Source organism: Ctenopharyngodon idella, chromosome 1 (genome assembly GCF_019924925.1).
Source record: "Ctenopharyngodon idella isolate HZGC_01 chromosome 1, HZGC01, whole genome shotgun sequence".
NCBI lineage: Eukaryota > Metazoa > Chordata > Actinopteri > Cypriniformes > Xenocyprididae > Ctenopharyngodon > Ctenopharyngodon idella.
Window position 1 is genome coordinate 8027724 of NC_067220.1, and position 19134 is coordinate 8046857.

Genomic DNA, 19134 nt, shown 5'->3' on the forward strand with positions numbered 1-19134 from the left:
AACCCAGGGGAAGATATACCATATGCACATTCTCATGACCAAAATGATTCGCAGGGAATCTTTGAGCTTTTTTACTCCCTCAAGGTCAATAACTCAATATGTCCGTGTGTCTGTGCGTGAGCATCTGCACGTGCACATTTGTGAGATATTAGAGTGCACGGAATGACAAGTGAAAAAAATTATCCATTATTGTGAATCTGTGCGCACACATCTGATGCATCCAATACCAATGATTGCATTTACCGTAGTATTTTGTCCAAAAAGAAAAAAAAAAAGAGTAACCTTCCTTATTTATTATTATATATCGGATGAGTTTATCACATCCCATGGGATCCTACACACCAGCTGTTACAGCAGGGTCACCCCCACTCAGTTTACACACACACACACACACACACACACACACACACAAACAGTGCATGGTCCATGTCACACTAAAAGCACAAGGGTTTATGGGTAGTGTCAGCAAAGCACTACTGAACAGATAAAACAGCTGAAATAGGTTTCTAAGGGACCCTGAAAATACTGCCTCATTGAACAGAGGCGCTGGGCCCGGAGTCACACAACCGGCAATCAAGGCCCGTGTGATTGTACGGCGAGAGCGTTTCTAGCGCCCCGCATCAACACGTACTTTCATGCAGCAAAGACGCGCATCTCTCGCAGTTGTGGATGTGTGCGTTTTGCAGTGGAAGGTGCTAATTAGCATCTATTTTCATTCTTCTAACTGACTGTCATATTGTCAGAAAATCTGCCTGAAATCTGACATTATTGTGCAGTGTATTATAACACGGTTCTGAGGTCACTAAGTAAGATTCAAAGGTTAATAAACATTTCAGATTGAATGGACATTTGACAGTCTCTAATGTTGTTTTGGTAGGAGACCGTCTGAAAGTAAACCATAAGTGTGGTCTGCCATCTGCTGTTCACAAATGGACATGCATGCATCATGCTGAGATAAATGCTTATAGATCTGAAACAAATAGGTTCATGTTGCATTTTTTTTACCTGTTGTTTTGATTTTATATGAATATTTTAGCATGGCTGCTGTATGCGTTTAATTCCAGTTTGCCTTTCTGCGAGAAAATCTCTCGTAAAAATAAGGAAATAAGTTACAACTATTTATCATAAATCATATTTTGATTGAGCCTAATTGGTTAATTAAGTAGCCGATTCAAAAACTTTGAAATTCTCATTTTCTCACAATTGCCTGTTACTTTAATGTGTTTATATTTTTTCAGCATTCTTTTGGGTCTTGAAGACAAACTGAGACGTTTTTTCTATTATGTAGTTTCCCTTGCATATAAATGTCCACTTAGCTGGCAAAATTAGCATTTAAATGGATTAAAAGACAGAATTTTCAAAAAAGAAAGAAATAATGAAAGAAAAAGAAAGAAAATGCATGGAAATAAAAATAAAAGAACATTTTTATATGGTTCATACTTTTCAGTTCGACTAAAATTATTGCATTTTTACTAAAAAATTTTACTGAATATGCAATCAACACAAAATGCAAAACAACAAACACACACACACACACACACAGAGAGAGAGAGAGAGAGAGAAACAGTATGAAATGAAGACTCAGTCATTTTCTGTGAGATAAACAGCTTTATACAATCATCTTTGCTGAAACAAAAAAGAGAAAAACCCATGTGGAGCTCTGAAAGCTGTTATCCAGTCAACAGTCACCCATTTCAGAGCATGTGAACGGTGCAAAATTGAAGTTGTACATAAAGTCAAAAGCAGCAGCTTTCTTTTAATGAACACCAGCAGAAAGCTGGAGCCTGATCTCAGTCTGAAGCCTCTGGTCTTTAGAAAGGCAGGGTACATTTAGGGTGTGTTCACACTTGGCAGATTTGGTTCGATTAAAAAAAATTCTGGTGAGGTGCTCTGTTGATGCAGTTCATTTGAATAAGTGTGAACCTTGGTGTGCACCCAACAAGCGGACCAGCTTTTTGGTGCAGTTTGACTAAATATAAACATAACACGGACATGCGACCCTACATGCGACTCTACCTATTTTTTCTCGTCATATGATCTATATGTTGCCCATTACACTTCAGTACAGGCGTCAGAACCATGTCTCCTTGCAGCAGATCTTTGTGTTCAACAAAGGAACACTTTTTGTTAAACTGGTTAAAACTCTCTTCACATCCAGCAATCAATAATAGAAGTATTCTAAATATTAAATACATATCTTCTGTGGATTTCTCAGGACCAAAAAATGTCTGTTCAATTGGTCCTAATGCAATGATATGATCTCCTACCTGCCTGTCAACATGTATTTACATTCCTCCGCGCACCTGCTCGCGCAGACGTCATCAGCGTAAGCGGCGCGACACAACACGTCAAAAGACAACAGAACCCATTATAATCAGTGAGACTGTCTACACTGGATGCAGCGCGATGCAAATTCCCGACAGTAAACGTATTCCCCGTTCTATTTCTGACGTAGTCCAAGTGCTTTGAAAAGTTCAGTTTGTCGTGTTCAGCGTAGACAGCTTTTAGCTGTTGCGGCGCGATGCAATGCGACAAATGTAAGGCTATGCAGAGTTGTAGACAGACAGTCACCGAGCACCACAAACAAACAGCAGCCACATTTCACCGTTCCTCCTGAACCAAAACAACAAGCTTATGCTGCGTTGTATATGTGTCGTAACCGCAATTACAAGATGGCAACCCGTGACGATGTCCTCGGACTCGGATTTATGTGTTTCTATGTCAACACTATTAACGCCGAAATGATTCTGCAGCAGTCAGCTGGTACAAGTAAGAGCTCTGTAAGTTGTTGACGTTCATTATTATTGTAATGTTATGTGCTTTGAGACATGAGGTAATTTAACACAGACTCTGCTGTGTGTTTTGAAGGAGGAGTGGCTTTGAAGACGCTCTGAAGGGAGGGTGGGATCTTATACTTTCAAAGCTAGTTTTTTATTGCTAGCCTCTCCTGATAAAAAAAAAAATACCACTATGACACACACACACAACGAGCACATTTAGCCCAACACAAAGGACAAATGGTGCTTTGCCACGTCAAAACAAGTCATTTCACTCGGCGACCATCTTTGAAACGCCTCTGGGGAATGCAAGTGCAGCTCCTATCTCTTTGAATGGGGAAACATCAAATTTTCCAAAGCTGTTTGCCAAGCTTTCAATTAAATCTCATATTTGAAATCACCAATGAAATCTGTCAACAACTGTCTCATAAATTTTGTTTCTAAACGCTCGAATCATGACAAAAAAACCTGTATTTTTCAGGCTGGATCAAGCTAATGCACATGTGCAGTCCTAAGCGCATCTGACTGTTTCTATAGGAACCAAAGTTCTAATAGCCGCTGCAGTGACGCGATGACTTTACCAATCGGCGATTGGCTCTTATTTAGAAGGCGGGACTTATTTTGCCATATTGCATGTTGCACTTTCTCCCATTCAAAACGATACGAGTGATGCGTCTAGTGTTATTCTATAGTCTTTGGTCGCATACAGTGTAGACAGCTTTTAGCTGTTGTGATGCAAGCGACAACATCCGGTGTAGTGTTAAAATGACAGTGTGAACGCTAAGCGAACCAGGACTAAATGTATAATTTTTTTGTTTTTTTGATTCGGACCAAAACAAACCAAGAGAACTGGATAACAAGTGTGAACACACCCTTAAAGGAACAGTTTGCCGAAAAATGGAAAGTCTGACATTGTTTACTCACCCTCAAGTCTTAATCCACATGATGTTCTTTCTTCCAAGGAACGCTGGATTTGATGGTGCTTTTTACATTCCCAGGCTTCATTAACATTCACTGTATGGAGAATAGCAGCCTGGACATTCTGAGAAATAACTTTTCTAAGTCATACAGCTTTGGAAAGACATGAGGGTGAATAAAGGACAGAAATTACATTTTTGGCTGAACTATTCCATTACATCACCTGATGATAAATGTTGATACATGTTAGACATACTGCATCCACATCAGCAATGCATTTTCATCTTCAAACAACAACAAAAAGCATAATTGAGGACACATTTTATAGCTCCTTTATATTTAGTTGTAAAACAGCATTGTGAAAAAAACTACTCTAAAAAGTCAAATTAGGAGGAAGAAATTGGGTGTTTAAAAAGATTTGTCTTTTAATATTTGTTTTAATAAAATTTCTAATAAAACATGGACAGAAGTGGGGTTGGGACAGTCTACAGCAGCCCTAAACCTTTGGTACATTCAGCACAAATATCACCGCAAAAGCCTTAATACAAAAAACAAAGATCTATCTGGTTTGTATTAATGACCTAGCCAGCCAAAATTGAATTGACAAAGAGGATATGCTTGTATTTTTCTTCTGTTGCTATTCCAAAATTTGATGGACCTCATGGCAGTTTCAACTACGCCAGTTTTCACTGGAAGCGATATTAATTTCTTACACAAAAATTCAGGTTACAAAACATTCAGAACTAGAGTACAATCCAGCGTTCCTCAGCCACGGCAGTGTTTCATAAAAGGCTGGGTTGAGTGAACGCAAACGGAAAGGTCTGGAATGTATTGATATGGTTTTTTTTGTGGGCTTGATATTCCAGTTTCAAATCATACAAGAAAACACGGTCAGACTCGAGAGTAGAGTACAAAAATGAAAAGGAAAAGGGGGGAAAACATTCAAGAAAGCTGTGTTGACATCAGCAAACATTCATGTAAACTAAAGCTATATGAGGATATGGAAATAATAATAAAGTCATCATGAAATAAGCCATTTTGAAATGGTTTGGGTCAGTTTTAATTTCATGTTGACTTGTTGAGTGGGTATATGTGACCATTCTCTCTTTCAAAATGTCATCAGAAATAAAACTGTCATCTGAGGACAACGGAAAGGTCAGAAGGTCATAAAATCATCATTTTTCTATCATTTAGTGGTCACATTCATGATGTTGTAGTGCGTCAGTGTAACATGCCCTTTGAAAACGTCACGTGTGAGAGCACATGCACAACCAAAATCATTCAAAAGTGTCACAAATCTGACACGACAGCTGGACAGAATACGCTTTCAAAACAAACATGTGACATGGACTCGTGTATAAATATGATAAAAAGAAGAGAGAACACACATTTCAATTCAATATACAGGGCAGCGCTGTCATGTGTCTTGCTTGAGGCGATCTGAGACGTCTGAAAAAGCTCACAACACTATATTTGTTCATTCACGCTGTATTTTGATGCTCCGTAAAAAAGTCTTTTTTTTTTTTTTTTTTTTTTTACAGATAAAAAGAGTGAGAATATCAAAGTCCTTTGGGTTTGTTTTGCTCCTCATTTAAGTAACTCAGCTTTGCATTTGGCTGGTCACATCCTCCTCGATGCATCCAGAGCCGATTACTTTTTGCTGTGACGCCATACAGACGGAACAAAGAAAATCACGTTTGCATCTGGGAAACATTTAGAGAACATCCACACTTCTATCAGTTGTGTGGTTGATTGTTTTCTGTTCTGCGCGTTTCTGAGGAAGTATTTTTAAGTGATACGGTGTACAAAATATAGTGCTTCTGGTGTCTGTTACTTCCTTTGCTCTTCTAGACGTGTTGAGGAAATGTATTTGTTCAGCTCAAAGTGCAAAGGTCAACATTCACTCCAAACCGAAAGTGCTGGTCTCCTCCACTGCCGTCAGCATCTTCTCGTACAGCATGGAGAAGGAGGGATACGGGGGGAGGTCCAGACGGTTGAAACATGTGTGAGCCCTACAAGGACAAATAAAGATGCAATTCATTCTCTGGTCATATATGTTGCCATCCAGAATTGCCAGATTGTGCCATCTTGTGGATCACATAAGCAATGACATCGGTGGCAAAAAAATAAATATATATATATATATATATATATATATATATATATATATATATATACACACACACACACACAATTTTAAAATTCTATTTTTAATATATATAATTTATAATATATCATATATTATTTATATACTTGTAAGCTTTGATCACAAGAATAAATTACATTTTAAGATAAATTCAAATAGAAAACAGTTATTTTATTGTAATAATGTTTGTTTTTGTGAATTGTGTGGACATTCCATAGGCGTAATGGTTTTTATACTGTACAAACCGTATTTTCTATCGCCCTACACTACCCCTACCCCTAAACCTACCCATCACAGGAAACTGTGCACATTTTTACTTTCTCAAAAAAACCCCATTCTGTATGATTTATAAGCCTTTTGAAAAATGGGGACATGGGGTAATGTCCTCATAAGGCACCCTCTCCTTGTAATACCTATGTCATACCCATGTCATTATACAAATTTGCGTCCTGATATGTCACAAAAACACGCACACACACACAAACAGGTGTGACTGCAACAGACGGCATCTGTATAGAATTTGACAAACAAAATCAGCCACAAATACAGATATGAAGGGGTGAGACCTAACACAAACACACACACGCACGCACGCACACAAACACACTACCACACAAACAAAACTCCTGTTCATTTCTGCTTGTTGCTATTATTTACATATTTTTAAATAATTTCTTATTCTAAAGCTAATTACTTTTTTTTTTTTTTTTTTTTACTTTTTTTTTTTTTTTACATTTGGCTTATTGAATAAATAATTTGTGAATACAATATGACTTTTTTTTTTGGTGCCATTTTAGTTATAATTTTGCAAATTTATGTGGTATTATTGCAAAAACAGGCTACAAAACACCTCAAACAACAACAAAAAAATTTCACAACCTTTCACAAAAATACTGTTTTTAATGTATTTTAGAATGTTTAAATATATATATTCACAAAATATATCAAAAGACATAGTGATAGGAGCAGTTTATTTCTAAAAATGTAATTTCTACAGGTTTTCTTCTAACCAGCAGATGGCAGAATTCTGCTTCTAACACCTAGATCAATATCTAATTATTTAATTTAGATCATCTTTAAAGAGTATATATATATATAGAATATAACATGGCATAAATGTATAGTTGAGAAGCTAATAAAAAAAAATTATATATCATTTGTATATATATATATATATATATATACACACACACAATTGCTCTGAACGGACCCCAAAGACCATGAGTGTAAAGGGTAATGTGGAGAGTATGAGGGTTAAATATAAATTAATTTAGTTAAGTTTAAGGAGTCTATAGACGGACATGGACTAGATATGATTTCATGGGGTCATAAAGGCCTCTGATGTGTATTTCAAACTTTAATATACAGGATCTAGTGTAGAGAGGCAGATCACCTGGGCAGAGACGAGATTTTCCCCCATTTCTCTACACAGAAGCGTCGCGGTCCGTTGCTGCCCCTGAGGGCGGCGAAGCCTTCGTACGGGATACTGGACGTCCCGGTCACAAACTGAGACAACAGAGACATTTCAGCCACGGGTCGAGTATGTATACGGTCTTATTAAAAGAGCTCACATTTCTCTTCCAACGCTCACCTGGAGCAATCTGAGTCTCTGCTCATTGTTGAATCGCTCCACTGCCGCCCAGAACCAGCGAATCACGATGTGGTTGTCATGGTAACCTGGAGGGAAAACCAATAAACTCAAAATGTGACCTGTATGGATGATAAACACTGTAGAAGCCCACAGTCTATCATGCGGATAATATTACAGCAATAAATCAGAAACTGATACCACGGTCTCACTATGTTTTACCATAGTTCTGGACACTACCATGACGGTAATATCATAGATATAGTAATCATTTATTACCTCCTCTGTACTCGGTGTTGTTCCTCCAATCTCCCAGATCAATCTCTGCCGTTCCGGCGATCACCAGCTCCAGCTCTCGCGCGTCAAACACTGACACCAGCCGCGCATCTACAACCTTCACAGCCACACAGATCATAACACATCTGCTGCAAGCTCAGAGACAATTCTATGAAATATGATGTGAAATTCTTGATTTTCTGAAACACTCATCGGGTAAAGGCCCGTTCACACCCAGGACAATAACCATAACGATAAAGATATCATGGCAGCGGCTATTTACACTAAGTGAAAATAGCGTTATATTTTATTTACACTATATAAAAAAGTAGCAGTTCATTTCATCGGTCATTGCGCAGTTCAGAAATGAAACTCATCAATCATACATTAACCCTACTGAGCTATATTAATTAATTCATCTTCTTTCTCATTTCATTCAAGGTCACACTAAATAATTTAGGATTTTAAAAATAAATTTTCATTCCTCGCTGGCTGACTTGTTCGTTTGTCAGTGATGCTAATTTAAGGTAACAAGAACCAGTAACAGAAGAACTGGCGAATTTTAGAATTAAGAGAGAAAAATCTATAAGAAGAGTCTTTAAAAATTACTTTTTCATGTTCCACAGAAAAAAAAAAAAAAAAAAAAAAAAAATCAACAACAGTAGAGGGTGAGTAAATAATGACTGATTTTTTTTTTTCTGTACCTGCTCTTTTAAGTTGATCATATAATGATCAGGCTTACTGAGAGATTTTAATGAAAAGCTAACATAATTTGATTAACAACAGTGACATTTAGAAGTTGACCTTTTAAAAATCAAGAGGTTTTTATTATTATGACATAATATGTGGATATGATGTGGTCATGACTATAACCTTTAACATCAAGATTTGATGTAGTCATAACACTACTTATGTTAAAATATCTTTTTTATGTAAAGTTAATTTATATTTTTTTAATTTAACATTATTAAATAATATTAACTAACAATAATTAATACATTTATCTCTTAATATATTGCCAAATTTATTATTAAATAAAATTAACTGACAGTATTTAATACATCTAACTCTTAATACAGTGACAAATTTAACATTATTAAATAATATTAACTAACAATATTTAATACATTGAACTCTTAACATATTGCCAAAATTTTTAATATTATTAAATAAAATTAAATAAAAATATTTATTGCATTTAACTCTTAACATATTGCCAACTGTAGTATTATTAAATAATATTAACAAACAATATTTAATACATTTAACTGTGAATTTTATAGGATTTCTTTAAATACAAAGTTTGGGGTCAGTAAGATTTTTAATGTTTTTGAATTAAGGCTTTTTTGCTCACTAAAAGTCTTTACTGTCACACTTGATCAAATTAATGCATCCTTGCTGAATAAAAGTATTAATTTCTTTAAACAAAATATTTTTTTACTGACCTCAAACTATTGAACAGTAATGTACTAGCAAGACGTCTTGCTATATTTAAGTGAGCGAAAGCATTTCCAACCAAAATTGTACATTGATCCATATCTATCAAACAGAAATTCAATAAAAATGCGTTCTGGAAAATCTCAGGGCATCTCCACATGGCAGAAGTGGCATGCTTCTTAAATAACGATCAGTGACGGAAAGCATCCAGAGTTTTGATTCGATTTCAGTACCTCATAAAATCCTCGCACAAGACTCTCCGTCTGTTGGACGACACCCCGCTCTATACGCCACTTCACCATTCGCTCGATGTACTCCTTCTTATTCTTCTCTGACACAGGGATATTGGCACCGCCAGGCTTCAGCTCACGCTCTGTGATCTAACACACACACACACACACACACACACACACACGCTTCTGTGAGACAATGGCCAGAGGTTGTGCAAACTCACACACTTTCAGTTTATAGTCACACACTGACCTGTCCGAACACCTCCTCGTTGACGGTGAAGGTCAGGTCCAGCATGTCCTCTATGTCATTGTCCTTCATCCACTGGAGACTCTGATGAAACTCCTCATCAAGATACTCCAGATCACTCAGATCACATGGACTACAAACACATATCAACAAGCATGAAATAATGGTCATGATCAATGTAATCATACAGAAGTGATCATAAGTCTAGTTCAAGCACCTGTTGAATTTAGTAAAGAAATTTTAAATTTATGTTTGCATTGGTTAAATATGTTCATTAAATTTATTAAATATTCTTAATTAACATTAATATATTATTACTATAATTATAACAACAAGAAATTACTAATATTCATTTTAAAAATAATAATATTAAATATAGCTGCGAGCAGCAATTATCGGGGTTGCAGCGCTTTAAGGTCTTTAAACACGTGCGTAAAAAGGTATATTGTTTTATTTAGCAAACCTCTAACATCTCAATCATAGATGGAAAAAAACATTTACAGCCAATACAGGCAATTTACCAAACAAAATATATGGTTTATAAAGCTTTTAACAGTTATCGAGGTTGAGCCAAAAACCTAGGACTAGTTCGCCAAATTAGTTTTTTGAAATAATCTCCAATATTTAATGAACGATTCGATTGAGAGCGGCGGTCTATAGAGGCAAAGTTGCTCAGAATAAGGAGTTCTACCATGTGGTATGAATATTGTGGGTGTGCGTGAAAAATCACGCAATACACAATCCTTTACGCATGTGAAAAACACGACGGTGCCCCCCTGTGGCCGATTTCTTTTGAATTTCTCACAGGACTCTAGTGCCGTGAGTCAAACAGGCCCAGCAAGTTTCATTCCAAATGGCCTCTGTTAACCTTGTCTGATAGCTGCTCAAACGAAGACACTGCATGCCAATTTTCAAGTCGATCGGACTAACGGTGAAGTAGTTATAGTCATTTTCATGTTTTTTTTGTTGTTTTTTTCATGTTATAGCGCCACCAAGTGGCCAATCAACGCATTCTTTTTCACGCGACCACAGAATGAACTCTTATGGTGCGTTCACACCAGATGCGAATGAAGCGCTAAGCGCGAGTGATTTACATGTTAAGTCAATGCAAAGACGCGGATAGACATCCTGCGGCGCGATTCACGCGAATGAGGCGGCGCGAATGATACGATTCGCCCGAGTTAAAAACTGAACTTTGGCAAATATTCGCGCCGCGTTAACCAATCAGGAGCTTGCTCTAGTAGTGACGTGATTATGATGTAGCGAGCGGAGGCAGAAATCCGAAACAACAATGGAGGACAAAATCATTGTCGCTGTACAATACATCTTTGTACTTTTATAGAAACAGGAATAAAAAGGATCTTGCTTGGAAGAAAGTGAGTGAGGAGGTCGCACAATCTGGTAAGTTGTAAAAAACGCTCTTTACTCAATTTGAGCTATATATATATATATATATATATATATATATATATATATACACACACACACACACACACACACACATTGAGACTTACAAGCTAGCTAAAGCCGGCAAATTGAGCTTATTCGCCGTATTTTACAACTACTTTCCCGCTGACGAGTTGATGTGTTTATTCAGAGGAAGTGTGCAGAAACGAGACGAGCCGCCTGGCAGAAGCCCCTCTCATGGCGCGAATTCACGTCTGTTGTGAAGTGAATTTCACGCGCGAATGAAGCGAGTACACTCAAAATGTTCAAGAGTCCAACTACGCACGAATAGCGCGATTTATTCGCGCAAGTCGCGTCTGGTGTGAACGCCTCATTACAAAGGTGTGCTGAGTTTAGTGAAAATATCTCATTCCGTTCATGAGTTATAGCCATTTTAGTAAAAGTGGCTCCATCCACTTTGAATGTTTTGGCGGCCGTTAGAGACTGTGAATCTAAATTTCAACTTTTTTGATAACTGCTGACAATCAGATGAGCGAATTCAGGGCATCTTGTCCGTCTTGAGCCAAGGATTCCAACGATATAAGACACTTTTAAGAGGTTATGAGCCATTCGTACTTTTCACCGCTGTCAGGCCGATTGGGGCGAGCCTTGGTGATGTTGTAGATGGTGTAAGTACTACCAGGGTTTGGGTTTGATCTGCCCGATCACTTTTATGGGAGAATGCTGATCCTTGAAAATTTTAACAATTACAACAGGGTTTCAGCGCTACACTCTTGAACCCCTAATAAAAAATATTTTAGTATAAGTAGTTTTATGGCAACATAAAATCTTGAAGAACACTTGATGCTAAAGGTTATAGTCAGAACTACATAATGTCCACATGGTTATAAAATTGAAACATTATTTTTTAAAACATATTTGTGAAGGGACAATTTTTAATTGGTTCTGTTAGTAATTTTTAATCTACAAATACTAATAAGATCACATTCAAATAACATGCTTTTATAGCAAAAAAATTTTAACCAGCTTTTTGAAGGGGATTTTTACTATGTTCTATGTACTAAAATATTTACCCAAAAATGTATCAGAAATGTTCTTTGCCACTCACATTCGCAGTAGGCCTTTGTAGAAGGGTCGTGTGAAGAAGGCATCCAGCAGGTACTGATGGATAAGAGCGAGACCCAGAATACGGCCACTAAACCGAAACCTGACAACAGAACATGTTTAAAAAACACTGGGATACATTTGTGCAAGTGTGGTCTATCGGAAGACATCTTGTGGGCACAGATGGAGCCAAGTACTTTCTAAATCTTACTTTTAATATTGGATGTGCATTGAAGCTTCACATGTGTAATGAAACTGTAAGAAAAGACTTAAAATAAGAGAAAAATGGCACTCACCACTCATGATGGTTGTCGACGAAGGCAGACATGGGGCTGATCTGGACGGTGTAGGTGTCATTGGCCGAATACTCAAACAGGCCATAGTAAGGGTTAAAAAGCTCCCGTGACACCAGAAAGAAAAACTCTCTTGATGGGCCACTGTAGTCCAGTCTGAACGGGAGCAAAAAAACAAAACAAACGTATTAAGAGTCAATGAAATAAATAAATAAATAAATATATATATATACACATACACATACATACAAGGGGTAAGATGATAATATTTATAAAACAGGCTTTGGGGAGGCTTATGGAGAGATAATTCCATATGTATATTTTTTATAAATATCATTTAGTGTAAAGTCTGGTTATCTGTAAAAAGATGTGGCAACACTTACCCCTCTTCTCCAACAAAGCTGACGTAGAGTTTACTTCTCTGTAGATCTTTGCGAGAATAGCACATGATCTGATTGAAGGCGTCCTCCAGCAGATGATCTCTGCGGATTATCAACCTAAAACAAGCATAACAAGTGAGCATGAAAGTGAAAATGTGTTATTAAACAAGACCTCAGAGTACCTTACAGATGCTTACTTGACTTTGCCTGGACCCTGTCCGTAGCCTTTCGTCTCCAGTTTGCGATAGAAATTCCGAAGTTTGGCTTCAAAGTCCCGCTTGTACGGCGCAGGGGCCCGAGCGTTGGCTCGTTGTGTACCTGAGAGCAAGAGATCAGAGTTACGAGAGAGTTTGGTGAAAAAAGTGAGCCTGACAAGAACCAAAATCAGCTCACCAAACATATGTAAGTGTGTAGAAAATGTATAGATTATGGGGAAAAATTCAGGCTTTGTTTGTCAAATCTGATGTTTTTTCACAAATAAGATTTCTTTTATATATCAATCATTTCTCCTAGAGTCAGAAAATCTAAACGTAAAATAAACGTAACTGAGATCTCCATTATATCTTCTGAGATAAAAAACCCCATCTCTGAGCAATAAAAATGTTCAATCTCAATGAATGAATGAATAGTAGTAGTAGTACATATGGGATAGGGTGCAAAATTACTGTTTTCCTAGACAATTTAAATTAAAGATAAAATAAATTAAACATAACTGAGATCTCCATTATATCTCTATAGATATATTAATGAACAATGGATGGATAGATGGATGGTACAGTGGATGGATAGATGGATGGTACAGTGGAAGGATGGATGGATAGATTATATCTCTTTAGATATATTAATGAACAAAGGATGGATGGATGGATGGATGAGACAGTGGATAGATAGATAGATAGATAGATAGATAGATAGATAGATAGATAGATAGATAGATAGATAGATAGATAGATAGATAGATAGATGGTACAGTGGATGGATGGATGGATAGATAGATAGATAGATAGATAGATAGATAGATAGATAGATAGATAGATAGATGGTACAGTGGATAGATAGATAGATAGATAGATAGATAGATAGATAGATAGATGGTACAGTGGATGGATGGATGGATGATGGATGATACAGTGGATGGATGGATAGATGGATGGATGATAGAGGATGGATAGATGGATGGTACAGTGGAAGGATGGATGGACAGATTATATCTCTTTAGATATTAATGAACAAAGGATAGATAGATAGATAGATAGATAGATAGATAGATAGATAGATAGATAGATAGATAGATAGATTTTAAAGGTTAAAAGGAATCAGAATGGTTTCCAATCGAGAATATAAAGCACTGTAGAATCAGCAGAAGCTGTATCCAGCGGAGAGTGTAATCCCTGAGTGTCAGCGGTGACTAAAGTCAGATCACAGTGAGTTAGAGCATGATTCCCTCTGGCAGCGTGATGTCCGCCACACTCCAAACAGACTTGTGAAAATCAGAGTGTCAGGATGACGGTTAAAGAGCAGCCTGCAGGGATTAGACAAAAACCCTGAACTCCAACCACACAACAAATCCCAAATAGCGGATTTGATGGCTTTGGCAGCCAACTCAAAAAATACCCAGGAAATCTGGTGGACTGAAGTCAAGCTCTACAACCAAACCAAAGCAATGCTGTGGAAGGATGGGTATGACCAGAAACACCATCTCTTAAATGTATCAAATTTAAGATATGAAATCATTTTTGAAATATTTAAATAGTATTAATATTAAAAGTTTTTTAGATGAGACCGTGAGGAACCGACCAGGGGAGTTCTGAGGGGAGGAGACCGGAGACCCTCGTGGTGATTGACAGTAGCTGGGGTGCAGTAAGGCATGAGGTGGCACATACGACATCACTTCCTCTTCAAACAGGCTACAGCAAGAAAAAGAGATTGTTTGCATTTGGAGGCAAACACACATGTATCCTAAAAAATACATTTCTGAGATACATTTACCTGAAAAGCCAAATTGCATAAGATATTATTTTTTAATTAATTTGATGATTTAGTTTTTTTCAGAGAATGTATTGTGAATTGCAGTTTTATATATATATATAAAGACATGTAGTAGATTGTGTAGAACAGGTTTCTCAGCAAAGTTGACTATGTTGATAATTTAGAGGCCTTAGAAATTTGCGCATCAAATATGATACAATAGGGCTAAACCTTATTATTTCATATTTTCTTACATCCATTTCTGCAGGGTAAAATTCACAGAAAGTACCTGAGTAAAATCACCAAGTCTGCATCGCTGGAGAGGCGAGCTAAACCCGAAGCTCCTTCATTACGAATAAACTGCACCTTCTCCCTGTGGATTAGAAATGTCAACATGTTCATAATCAGTAGCTCAGGACTTTGTTTTGTAATATTTCTTTGAGTCTCACCTGAGTGAGTGATTCCTAATGAGCTCAGGCTGCCTCTCCTGAAGGATCTCAAATATGTTCGGCTGCCGCAAAAATGCCACTATTTTATCATTATAGGCTATGAAGAGAGGAACAAAGCAACTGGTGAAATGTCAAATGAAGATGATTCAAAAGTTATAACAACATTTTTATAAAACAATGCTTTATGAAGGATATTACAAGATGAACAAATCTAGTTCTGTCTAAACTAGTGCTGTCAAAATTAATTTCAGTTTAACGTGTTAAAAATATTTAACGCAATTAACACAGTATCCGTTTTTTCGTCAATTTTAGCTAGCGTTACATTATATGATCACGCTCTTATTCATGCAAATGCTTTTAAAACACTCAAGCACGACAAGACACAAAAGAGAACTCAGTGTGAGTCCCGTCTGTGTGACACACACGACTCGCATGCACAGAAACCCGCTTCAGACAGCGCTCCAGTACAGCATTGAGTTCTCTTACGGGCTTGAAAGGACAAAAACACACAAAATTATGCCAAAATGCCTGTTTCGTTGAGTATCCTCGTAAGCACAGTCTTAAATGAGTTAAATAAAGTCTTAAATGAACATAAAGAGCTGTGGACATCGGCTGTGTGTCAGATCCGCTTCACGTGTGGCAGCTCTTAAAGTGACAGCAGCCTAATAAACCTGCTGCTGTCATTAATGTTAATCAAAGAAAAAAACAAAGTGAAAATCACTCACTGCTTTTAATTGAGTAACTTTTGTAGCTTTAATCAAAATTTATCTATATTTTAATCTAAATTATGCAGTGAAGACTGTGAAGTGCTTGATAACTGCTTTGTTTCTGGATATTTCCTACCTGCTAGATCAAATATTTAAAATATACTGTCTCTATGTTGTTTCTACATTAATTTGGAGATTAAATGTGAAATTATTACAATATAAAAATATTAGGGCTGTCAAGCGATTACAATTTTTAATCTAATTATTTATTAATTAATTAATTTAATAAACACAATTTAATCGCACATCAATTTTGGCTGAGAAATTACCCCCAAAAGATAATTTGAAGTCATTATTGTGTAAAGTGTCAAATAGACATTACAAAAAGTAGCTTCAGAAAGAAATATTTTATTTGATTCAAACTTTTGGACCACGAGGTTGAGTAAATGATGATTGAATTTTCATTTTTGGGTGAACTATATTAATATGGAAATATGAAATTATTTTTTAAATAAAATTAGACTTATTTAGTCTAAAATTAGACTAAATAAGAAACTAAAACTGCCAGTAGGTGGCGGTAAATGTCTTAATGATTAAGTACTTCATTCGATTCATTCAATCGGCTGATTCATTCAGGAGTGAAGTAAATGGTTCTCTTCAGGCTTGTTGGACTTGAAGCAATGCTGCGCAGACCGATCGGTGTATGACATCAAAGTATTGCGAGAGCGATTAGAGAGCAGACGGCTCTGTTTGATTTTGAATCGCTCTCGCTGTACTTTGATGTCATACACCGATCGGCCTGGACAGCGTCGCACTGAATCATTGGTTTCACTCGGTTCCTTCAAAATATGGATTCAGAAATGAAACACTGCTGTGTATTGTGTGGAGACGAACAGTTCTGCTTTGTCTTTATATTTTCATTGGCACATTTGAAAAGAACAGACAGTATTGTGTCTAAAATAACACAATATTAACTTCTCATTTACAGAACTGTTGTATAAAAACAGTATTGCATTTGCACTCGTTATATATGGGACAAACACAGCACTCGAGTGATATTGAACTCGTTACTCAAGTGATATTGCTCAACTCATATGATCTAAAATGAGACAAAAACTCAAACTGTGGCATTTTTTGCCCCCATATCTTCAATTTTCTGACTTTCTGACTGCATTATATAGGCTTCATCGCGCAGTGAGCTCTTGTCCTGCATCAAATTCGTCATCAATCAACTGTATGAATCACAGATAACCTACATAGGTTTGGGGCGGGGAAAGTGTGTTAAATGCATTAATTAATTAATCTAATTAACGTGTTAAATCTTAACATTTTGTTTTTGTAAATTTAACATTACATCGTAACGTTTAAAACAGAAAAATATGTGATTAATTAGTTCATTTTAAATCGATTGACAGCACTAGTCTAAACACTTTCTGATAAACCGACTCACCAACAGGAACTAAATCCTGACACTGGTTGCGATTGGCTGTGAAGGTGTTCGAGGGGCGTGGCAGTACAGCGGGTCCGGCATGCCGAGGGTCATCGCCCACCTGCAGCACAAACAAAACAGGAAGTGACCATTATGTACCTCACATCCACAGGACGTCACACAAGAAAACACTAGTTTACTGCACAAAAACTGTATGCAAATATTGCAGGGTTATTTAATATATATATTAAATAATTTCTAAAATATTTCTATTTAATATATATATATATATATATATATAGTAAAAAAAAAAAAAATGGTAAAATAGACTTCAGTTACTAGGCTTCAGTTGCTTTTGCATAATTCACCAGATATTTGCTCCCTAGTGAGTGTTCTTTAAAGATGAAAGCTTCATTACGGGCCCTGTGACTAAGGATCTGACAGCTCTTTTGCTCAAGCTGAGTGGATTGTAAAACTTTCCCTGGCCTTTATTCCCTGGGTGTTTATATAAGCAGAGGGACTTTTTAATTAAGTGGGCTCATTTGCATTTTTATGTTATGAAAACACAGAGGATTTAAAGATTAGTGGAATAATATTTAGACACAATATGTTTACATGCATCCACATATGGCCTGCTGACAAACGCACTCACACAAGGGACTGTGGGTGGACTGATGTGAAAATGACACCGCTGCATGCTGGGACACAGCGGAGGCCGATGCTGTGAAATTAATCAGCATATCTAAAGAGGCCTGAGAGGGCGATCTGTTCTCCACACGGCCACGACGTGACAGAAGATCAGACTCCCTAATGAGAAACCTGATGAGAATATTTTATAAGGTAAAACTAAAGATATTTTCATTAGAATATCTGATTACTGTCCCACACATGCTTAGCATTTTATTATTGGTTTAATAAAGGCTTATTATGCTGATACTCACCAAGACTGCATTTATTTGATCAAACACACAGTAAAAACAGTAATATTGTGAAATGTTATTATCAGTTTAAAATAACTATCTTTCTATTTGAATATATTTTAAAATGTAATCTATTCCTGTGATTAATTTTCAGCATCATTACTCCAGTCTTCAGTGTCACATGATCCTTCAGAAATCATTCTAATATGCTGATTTGTTGCTCAAGAAACATTTATTTTTTATTTATGTTTTTTTGTATTTTTTCCCTCTTTTTTATTTTTATTTATTTATTTATTTTCCCCTATTTTTCTTATGTAAAAGTTAAAAAGGTTAGAGTTCTGTTCAAATTCCCTTTGCAATGATGCTTGGTGCAAACCACATGGGTGGAGCTTGAATTCTAATGTGAAGCGTCTGATTGGAGGAGGCCTCTTGTGGGCGTGTGAAGGCTCACCTCCCCTGCGCTGTGGCTGCGCTGACGGCTGAGGTGCTGGCGGTGGGCGAGGAGGCTGCTGGGTCGAGCGCTCTGAAGCGGCAGCCGTGGGTCTATGAAGGTGGTGGCCCTGCAGTTATGGTCCACGAAGAAAGGCTGAGGGGAAGACATAATCATGTCAGCAAGAAGGCAGAAGGGTTTAAAAGCACAAATGTGAAGCTCATATTCATGTTAAAGCACTTGCGCCAGTAAAAACACTAACACATGAAATATTTACAGTAAGTGTTAAGGGTGTACTTTCAAAGTATGCTTTAAACATTCATTTGCAGCACCACCTGCTTTCCTGCTAAGCTTCCATTATAAGAATATTACTGTGAAGCTTCCCAATACATCAAAATGATTTTATGTGGTAACTGACAACAAGC

The 19134-nt window shown here is 36.8% G+C and overlaps 1 protein-coding gene across 1 annotated transcript in view; it reads right to left on the bottom strand.

The window, feature by feature from the left end:
• Nucleotides 1-1588: 1588 nt before the first annotated feature.
• The window catches only part of hecw2b (HECT, C2 and WW domain containing E3 ubiquitin protein ligase 2b), a 63454-nt gene continuing 45908 nt past the window's right edge, over nucleotides 1589-19134 (bottom strand). Inside the window, exons 16-30 of the mRNA XM_051894123.1 lie at nucleotides 18731-18865; nucleotides 17381-17480; nucleotides 15224-15320; nucleotides 15064-15147; nucleotides 14604-14713; nucleotides 13004-13124; nucleotides 12810-12923; nucleotides 12430-12582; nucleotides 12138-12236; nucleotides 9626-9755; nucleotides 9376-9522; nucleotides 7709-7823; nucleotides 7433-7518; nucleotides 7235-7347; nucleotides 1589-5707 (exon numbers count right to left, since the gene is read on the bottom strand). Of these exons, the coding sequence (XP_051750083.1) occupies nucleotides 5596-5707; nucleotides 7235-7347; nucleotides 7433-7518; nucleotides 7709-7823; nucleotides 9376-9522; nucleotides 9626-9755; nucleotides 12138-12236; nucleotides 12430-12582; nucleotides 12810-12923; nucleotides 13004-13124; nucleotides 14604-14713; nucleotides 15064-15147; nucleotides 15224-15320; nucleotides 17381-17480; nucleotides 18731-18865 (1716 nt within the window). The 3' untranslated portion in view covers nucleotides 1589-5595. The remainder of the gene's footprint in view (nucleotides 5708-7234; nucleotides 7348-7432; nucleotides 7519-7708; nucleotides 7824-9375; nucleotides 9523-9625; nucleotides 9756-12137; nucleotides 12237-12429; nucleotides 12583-12809; nucleotides 12924-13003; nucleotides 13125-14603; nucleotides 14714-15063; nucleotides 15148-15223; nucleotides 15321-17380; nucleotides 17481-18730; nucleotides 18866-19134) is intronic.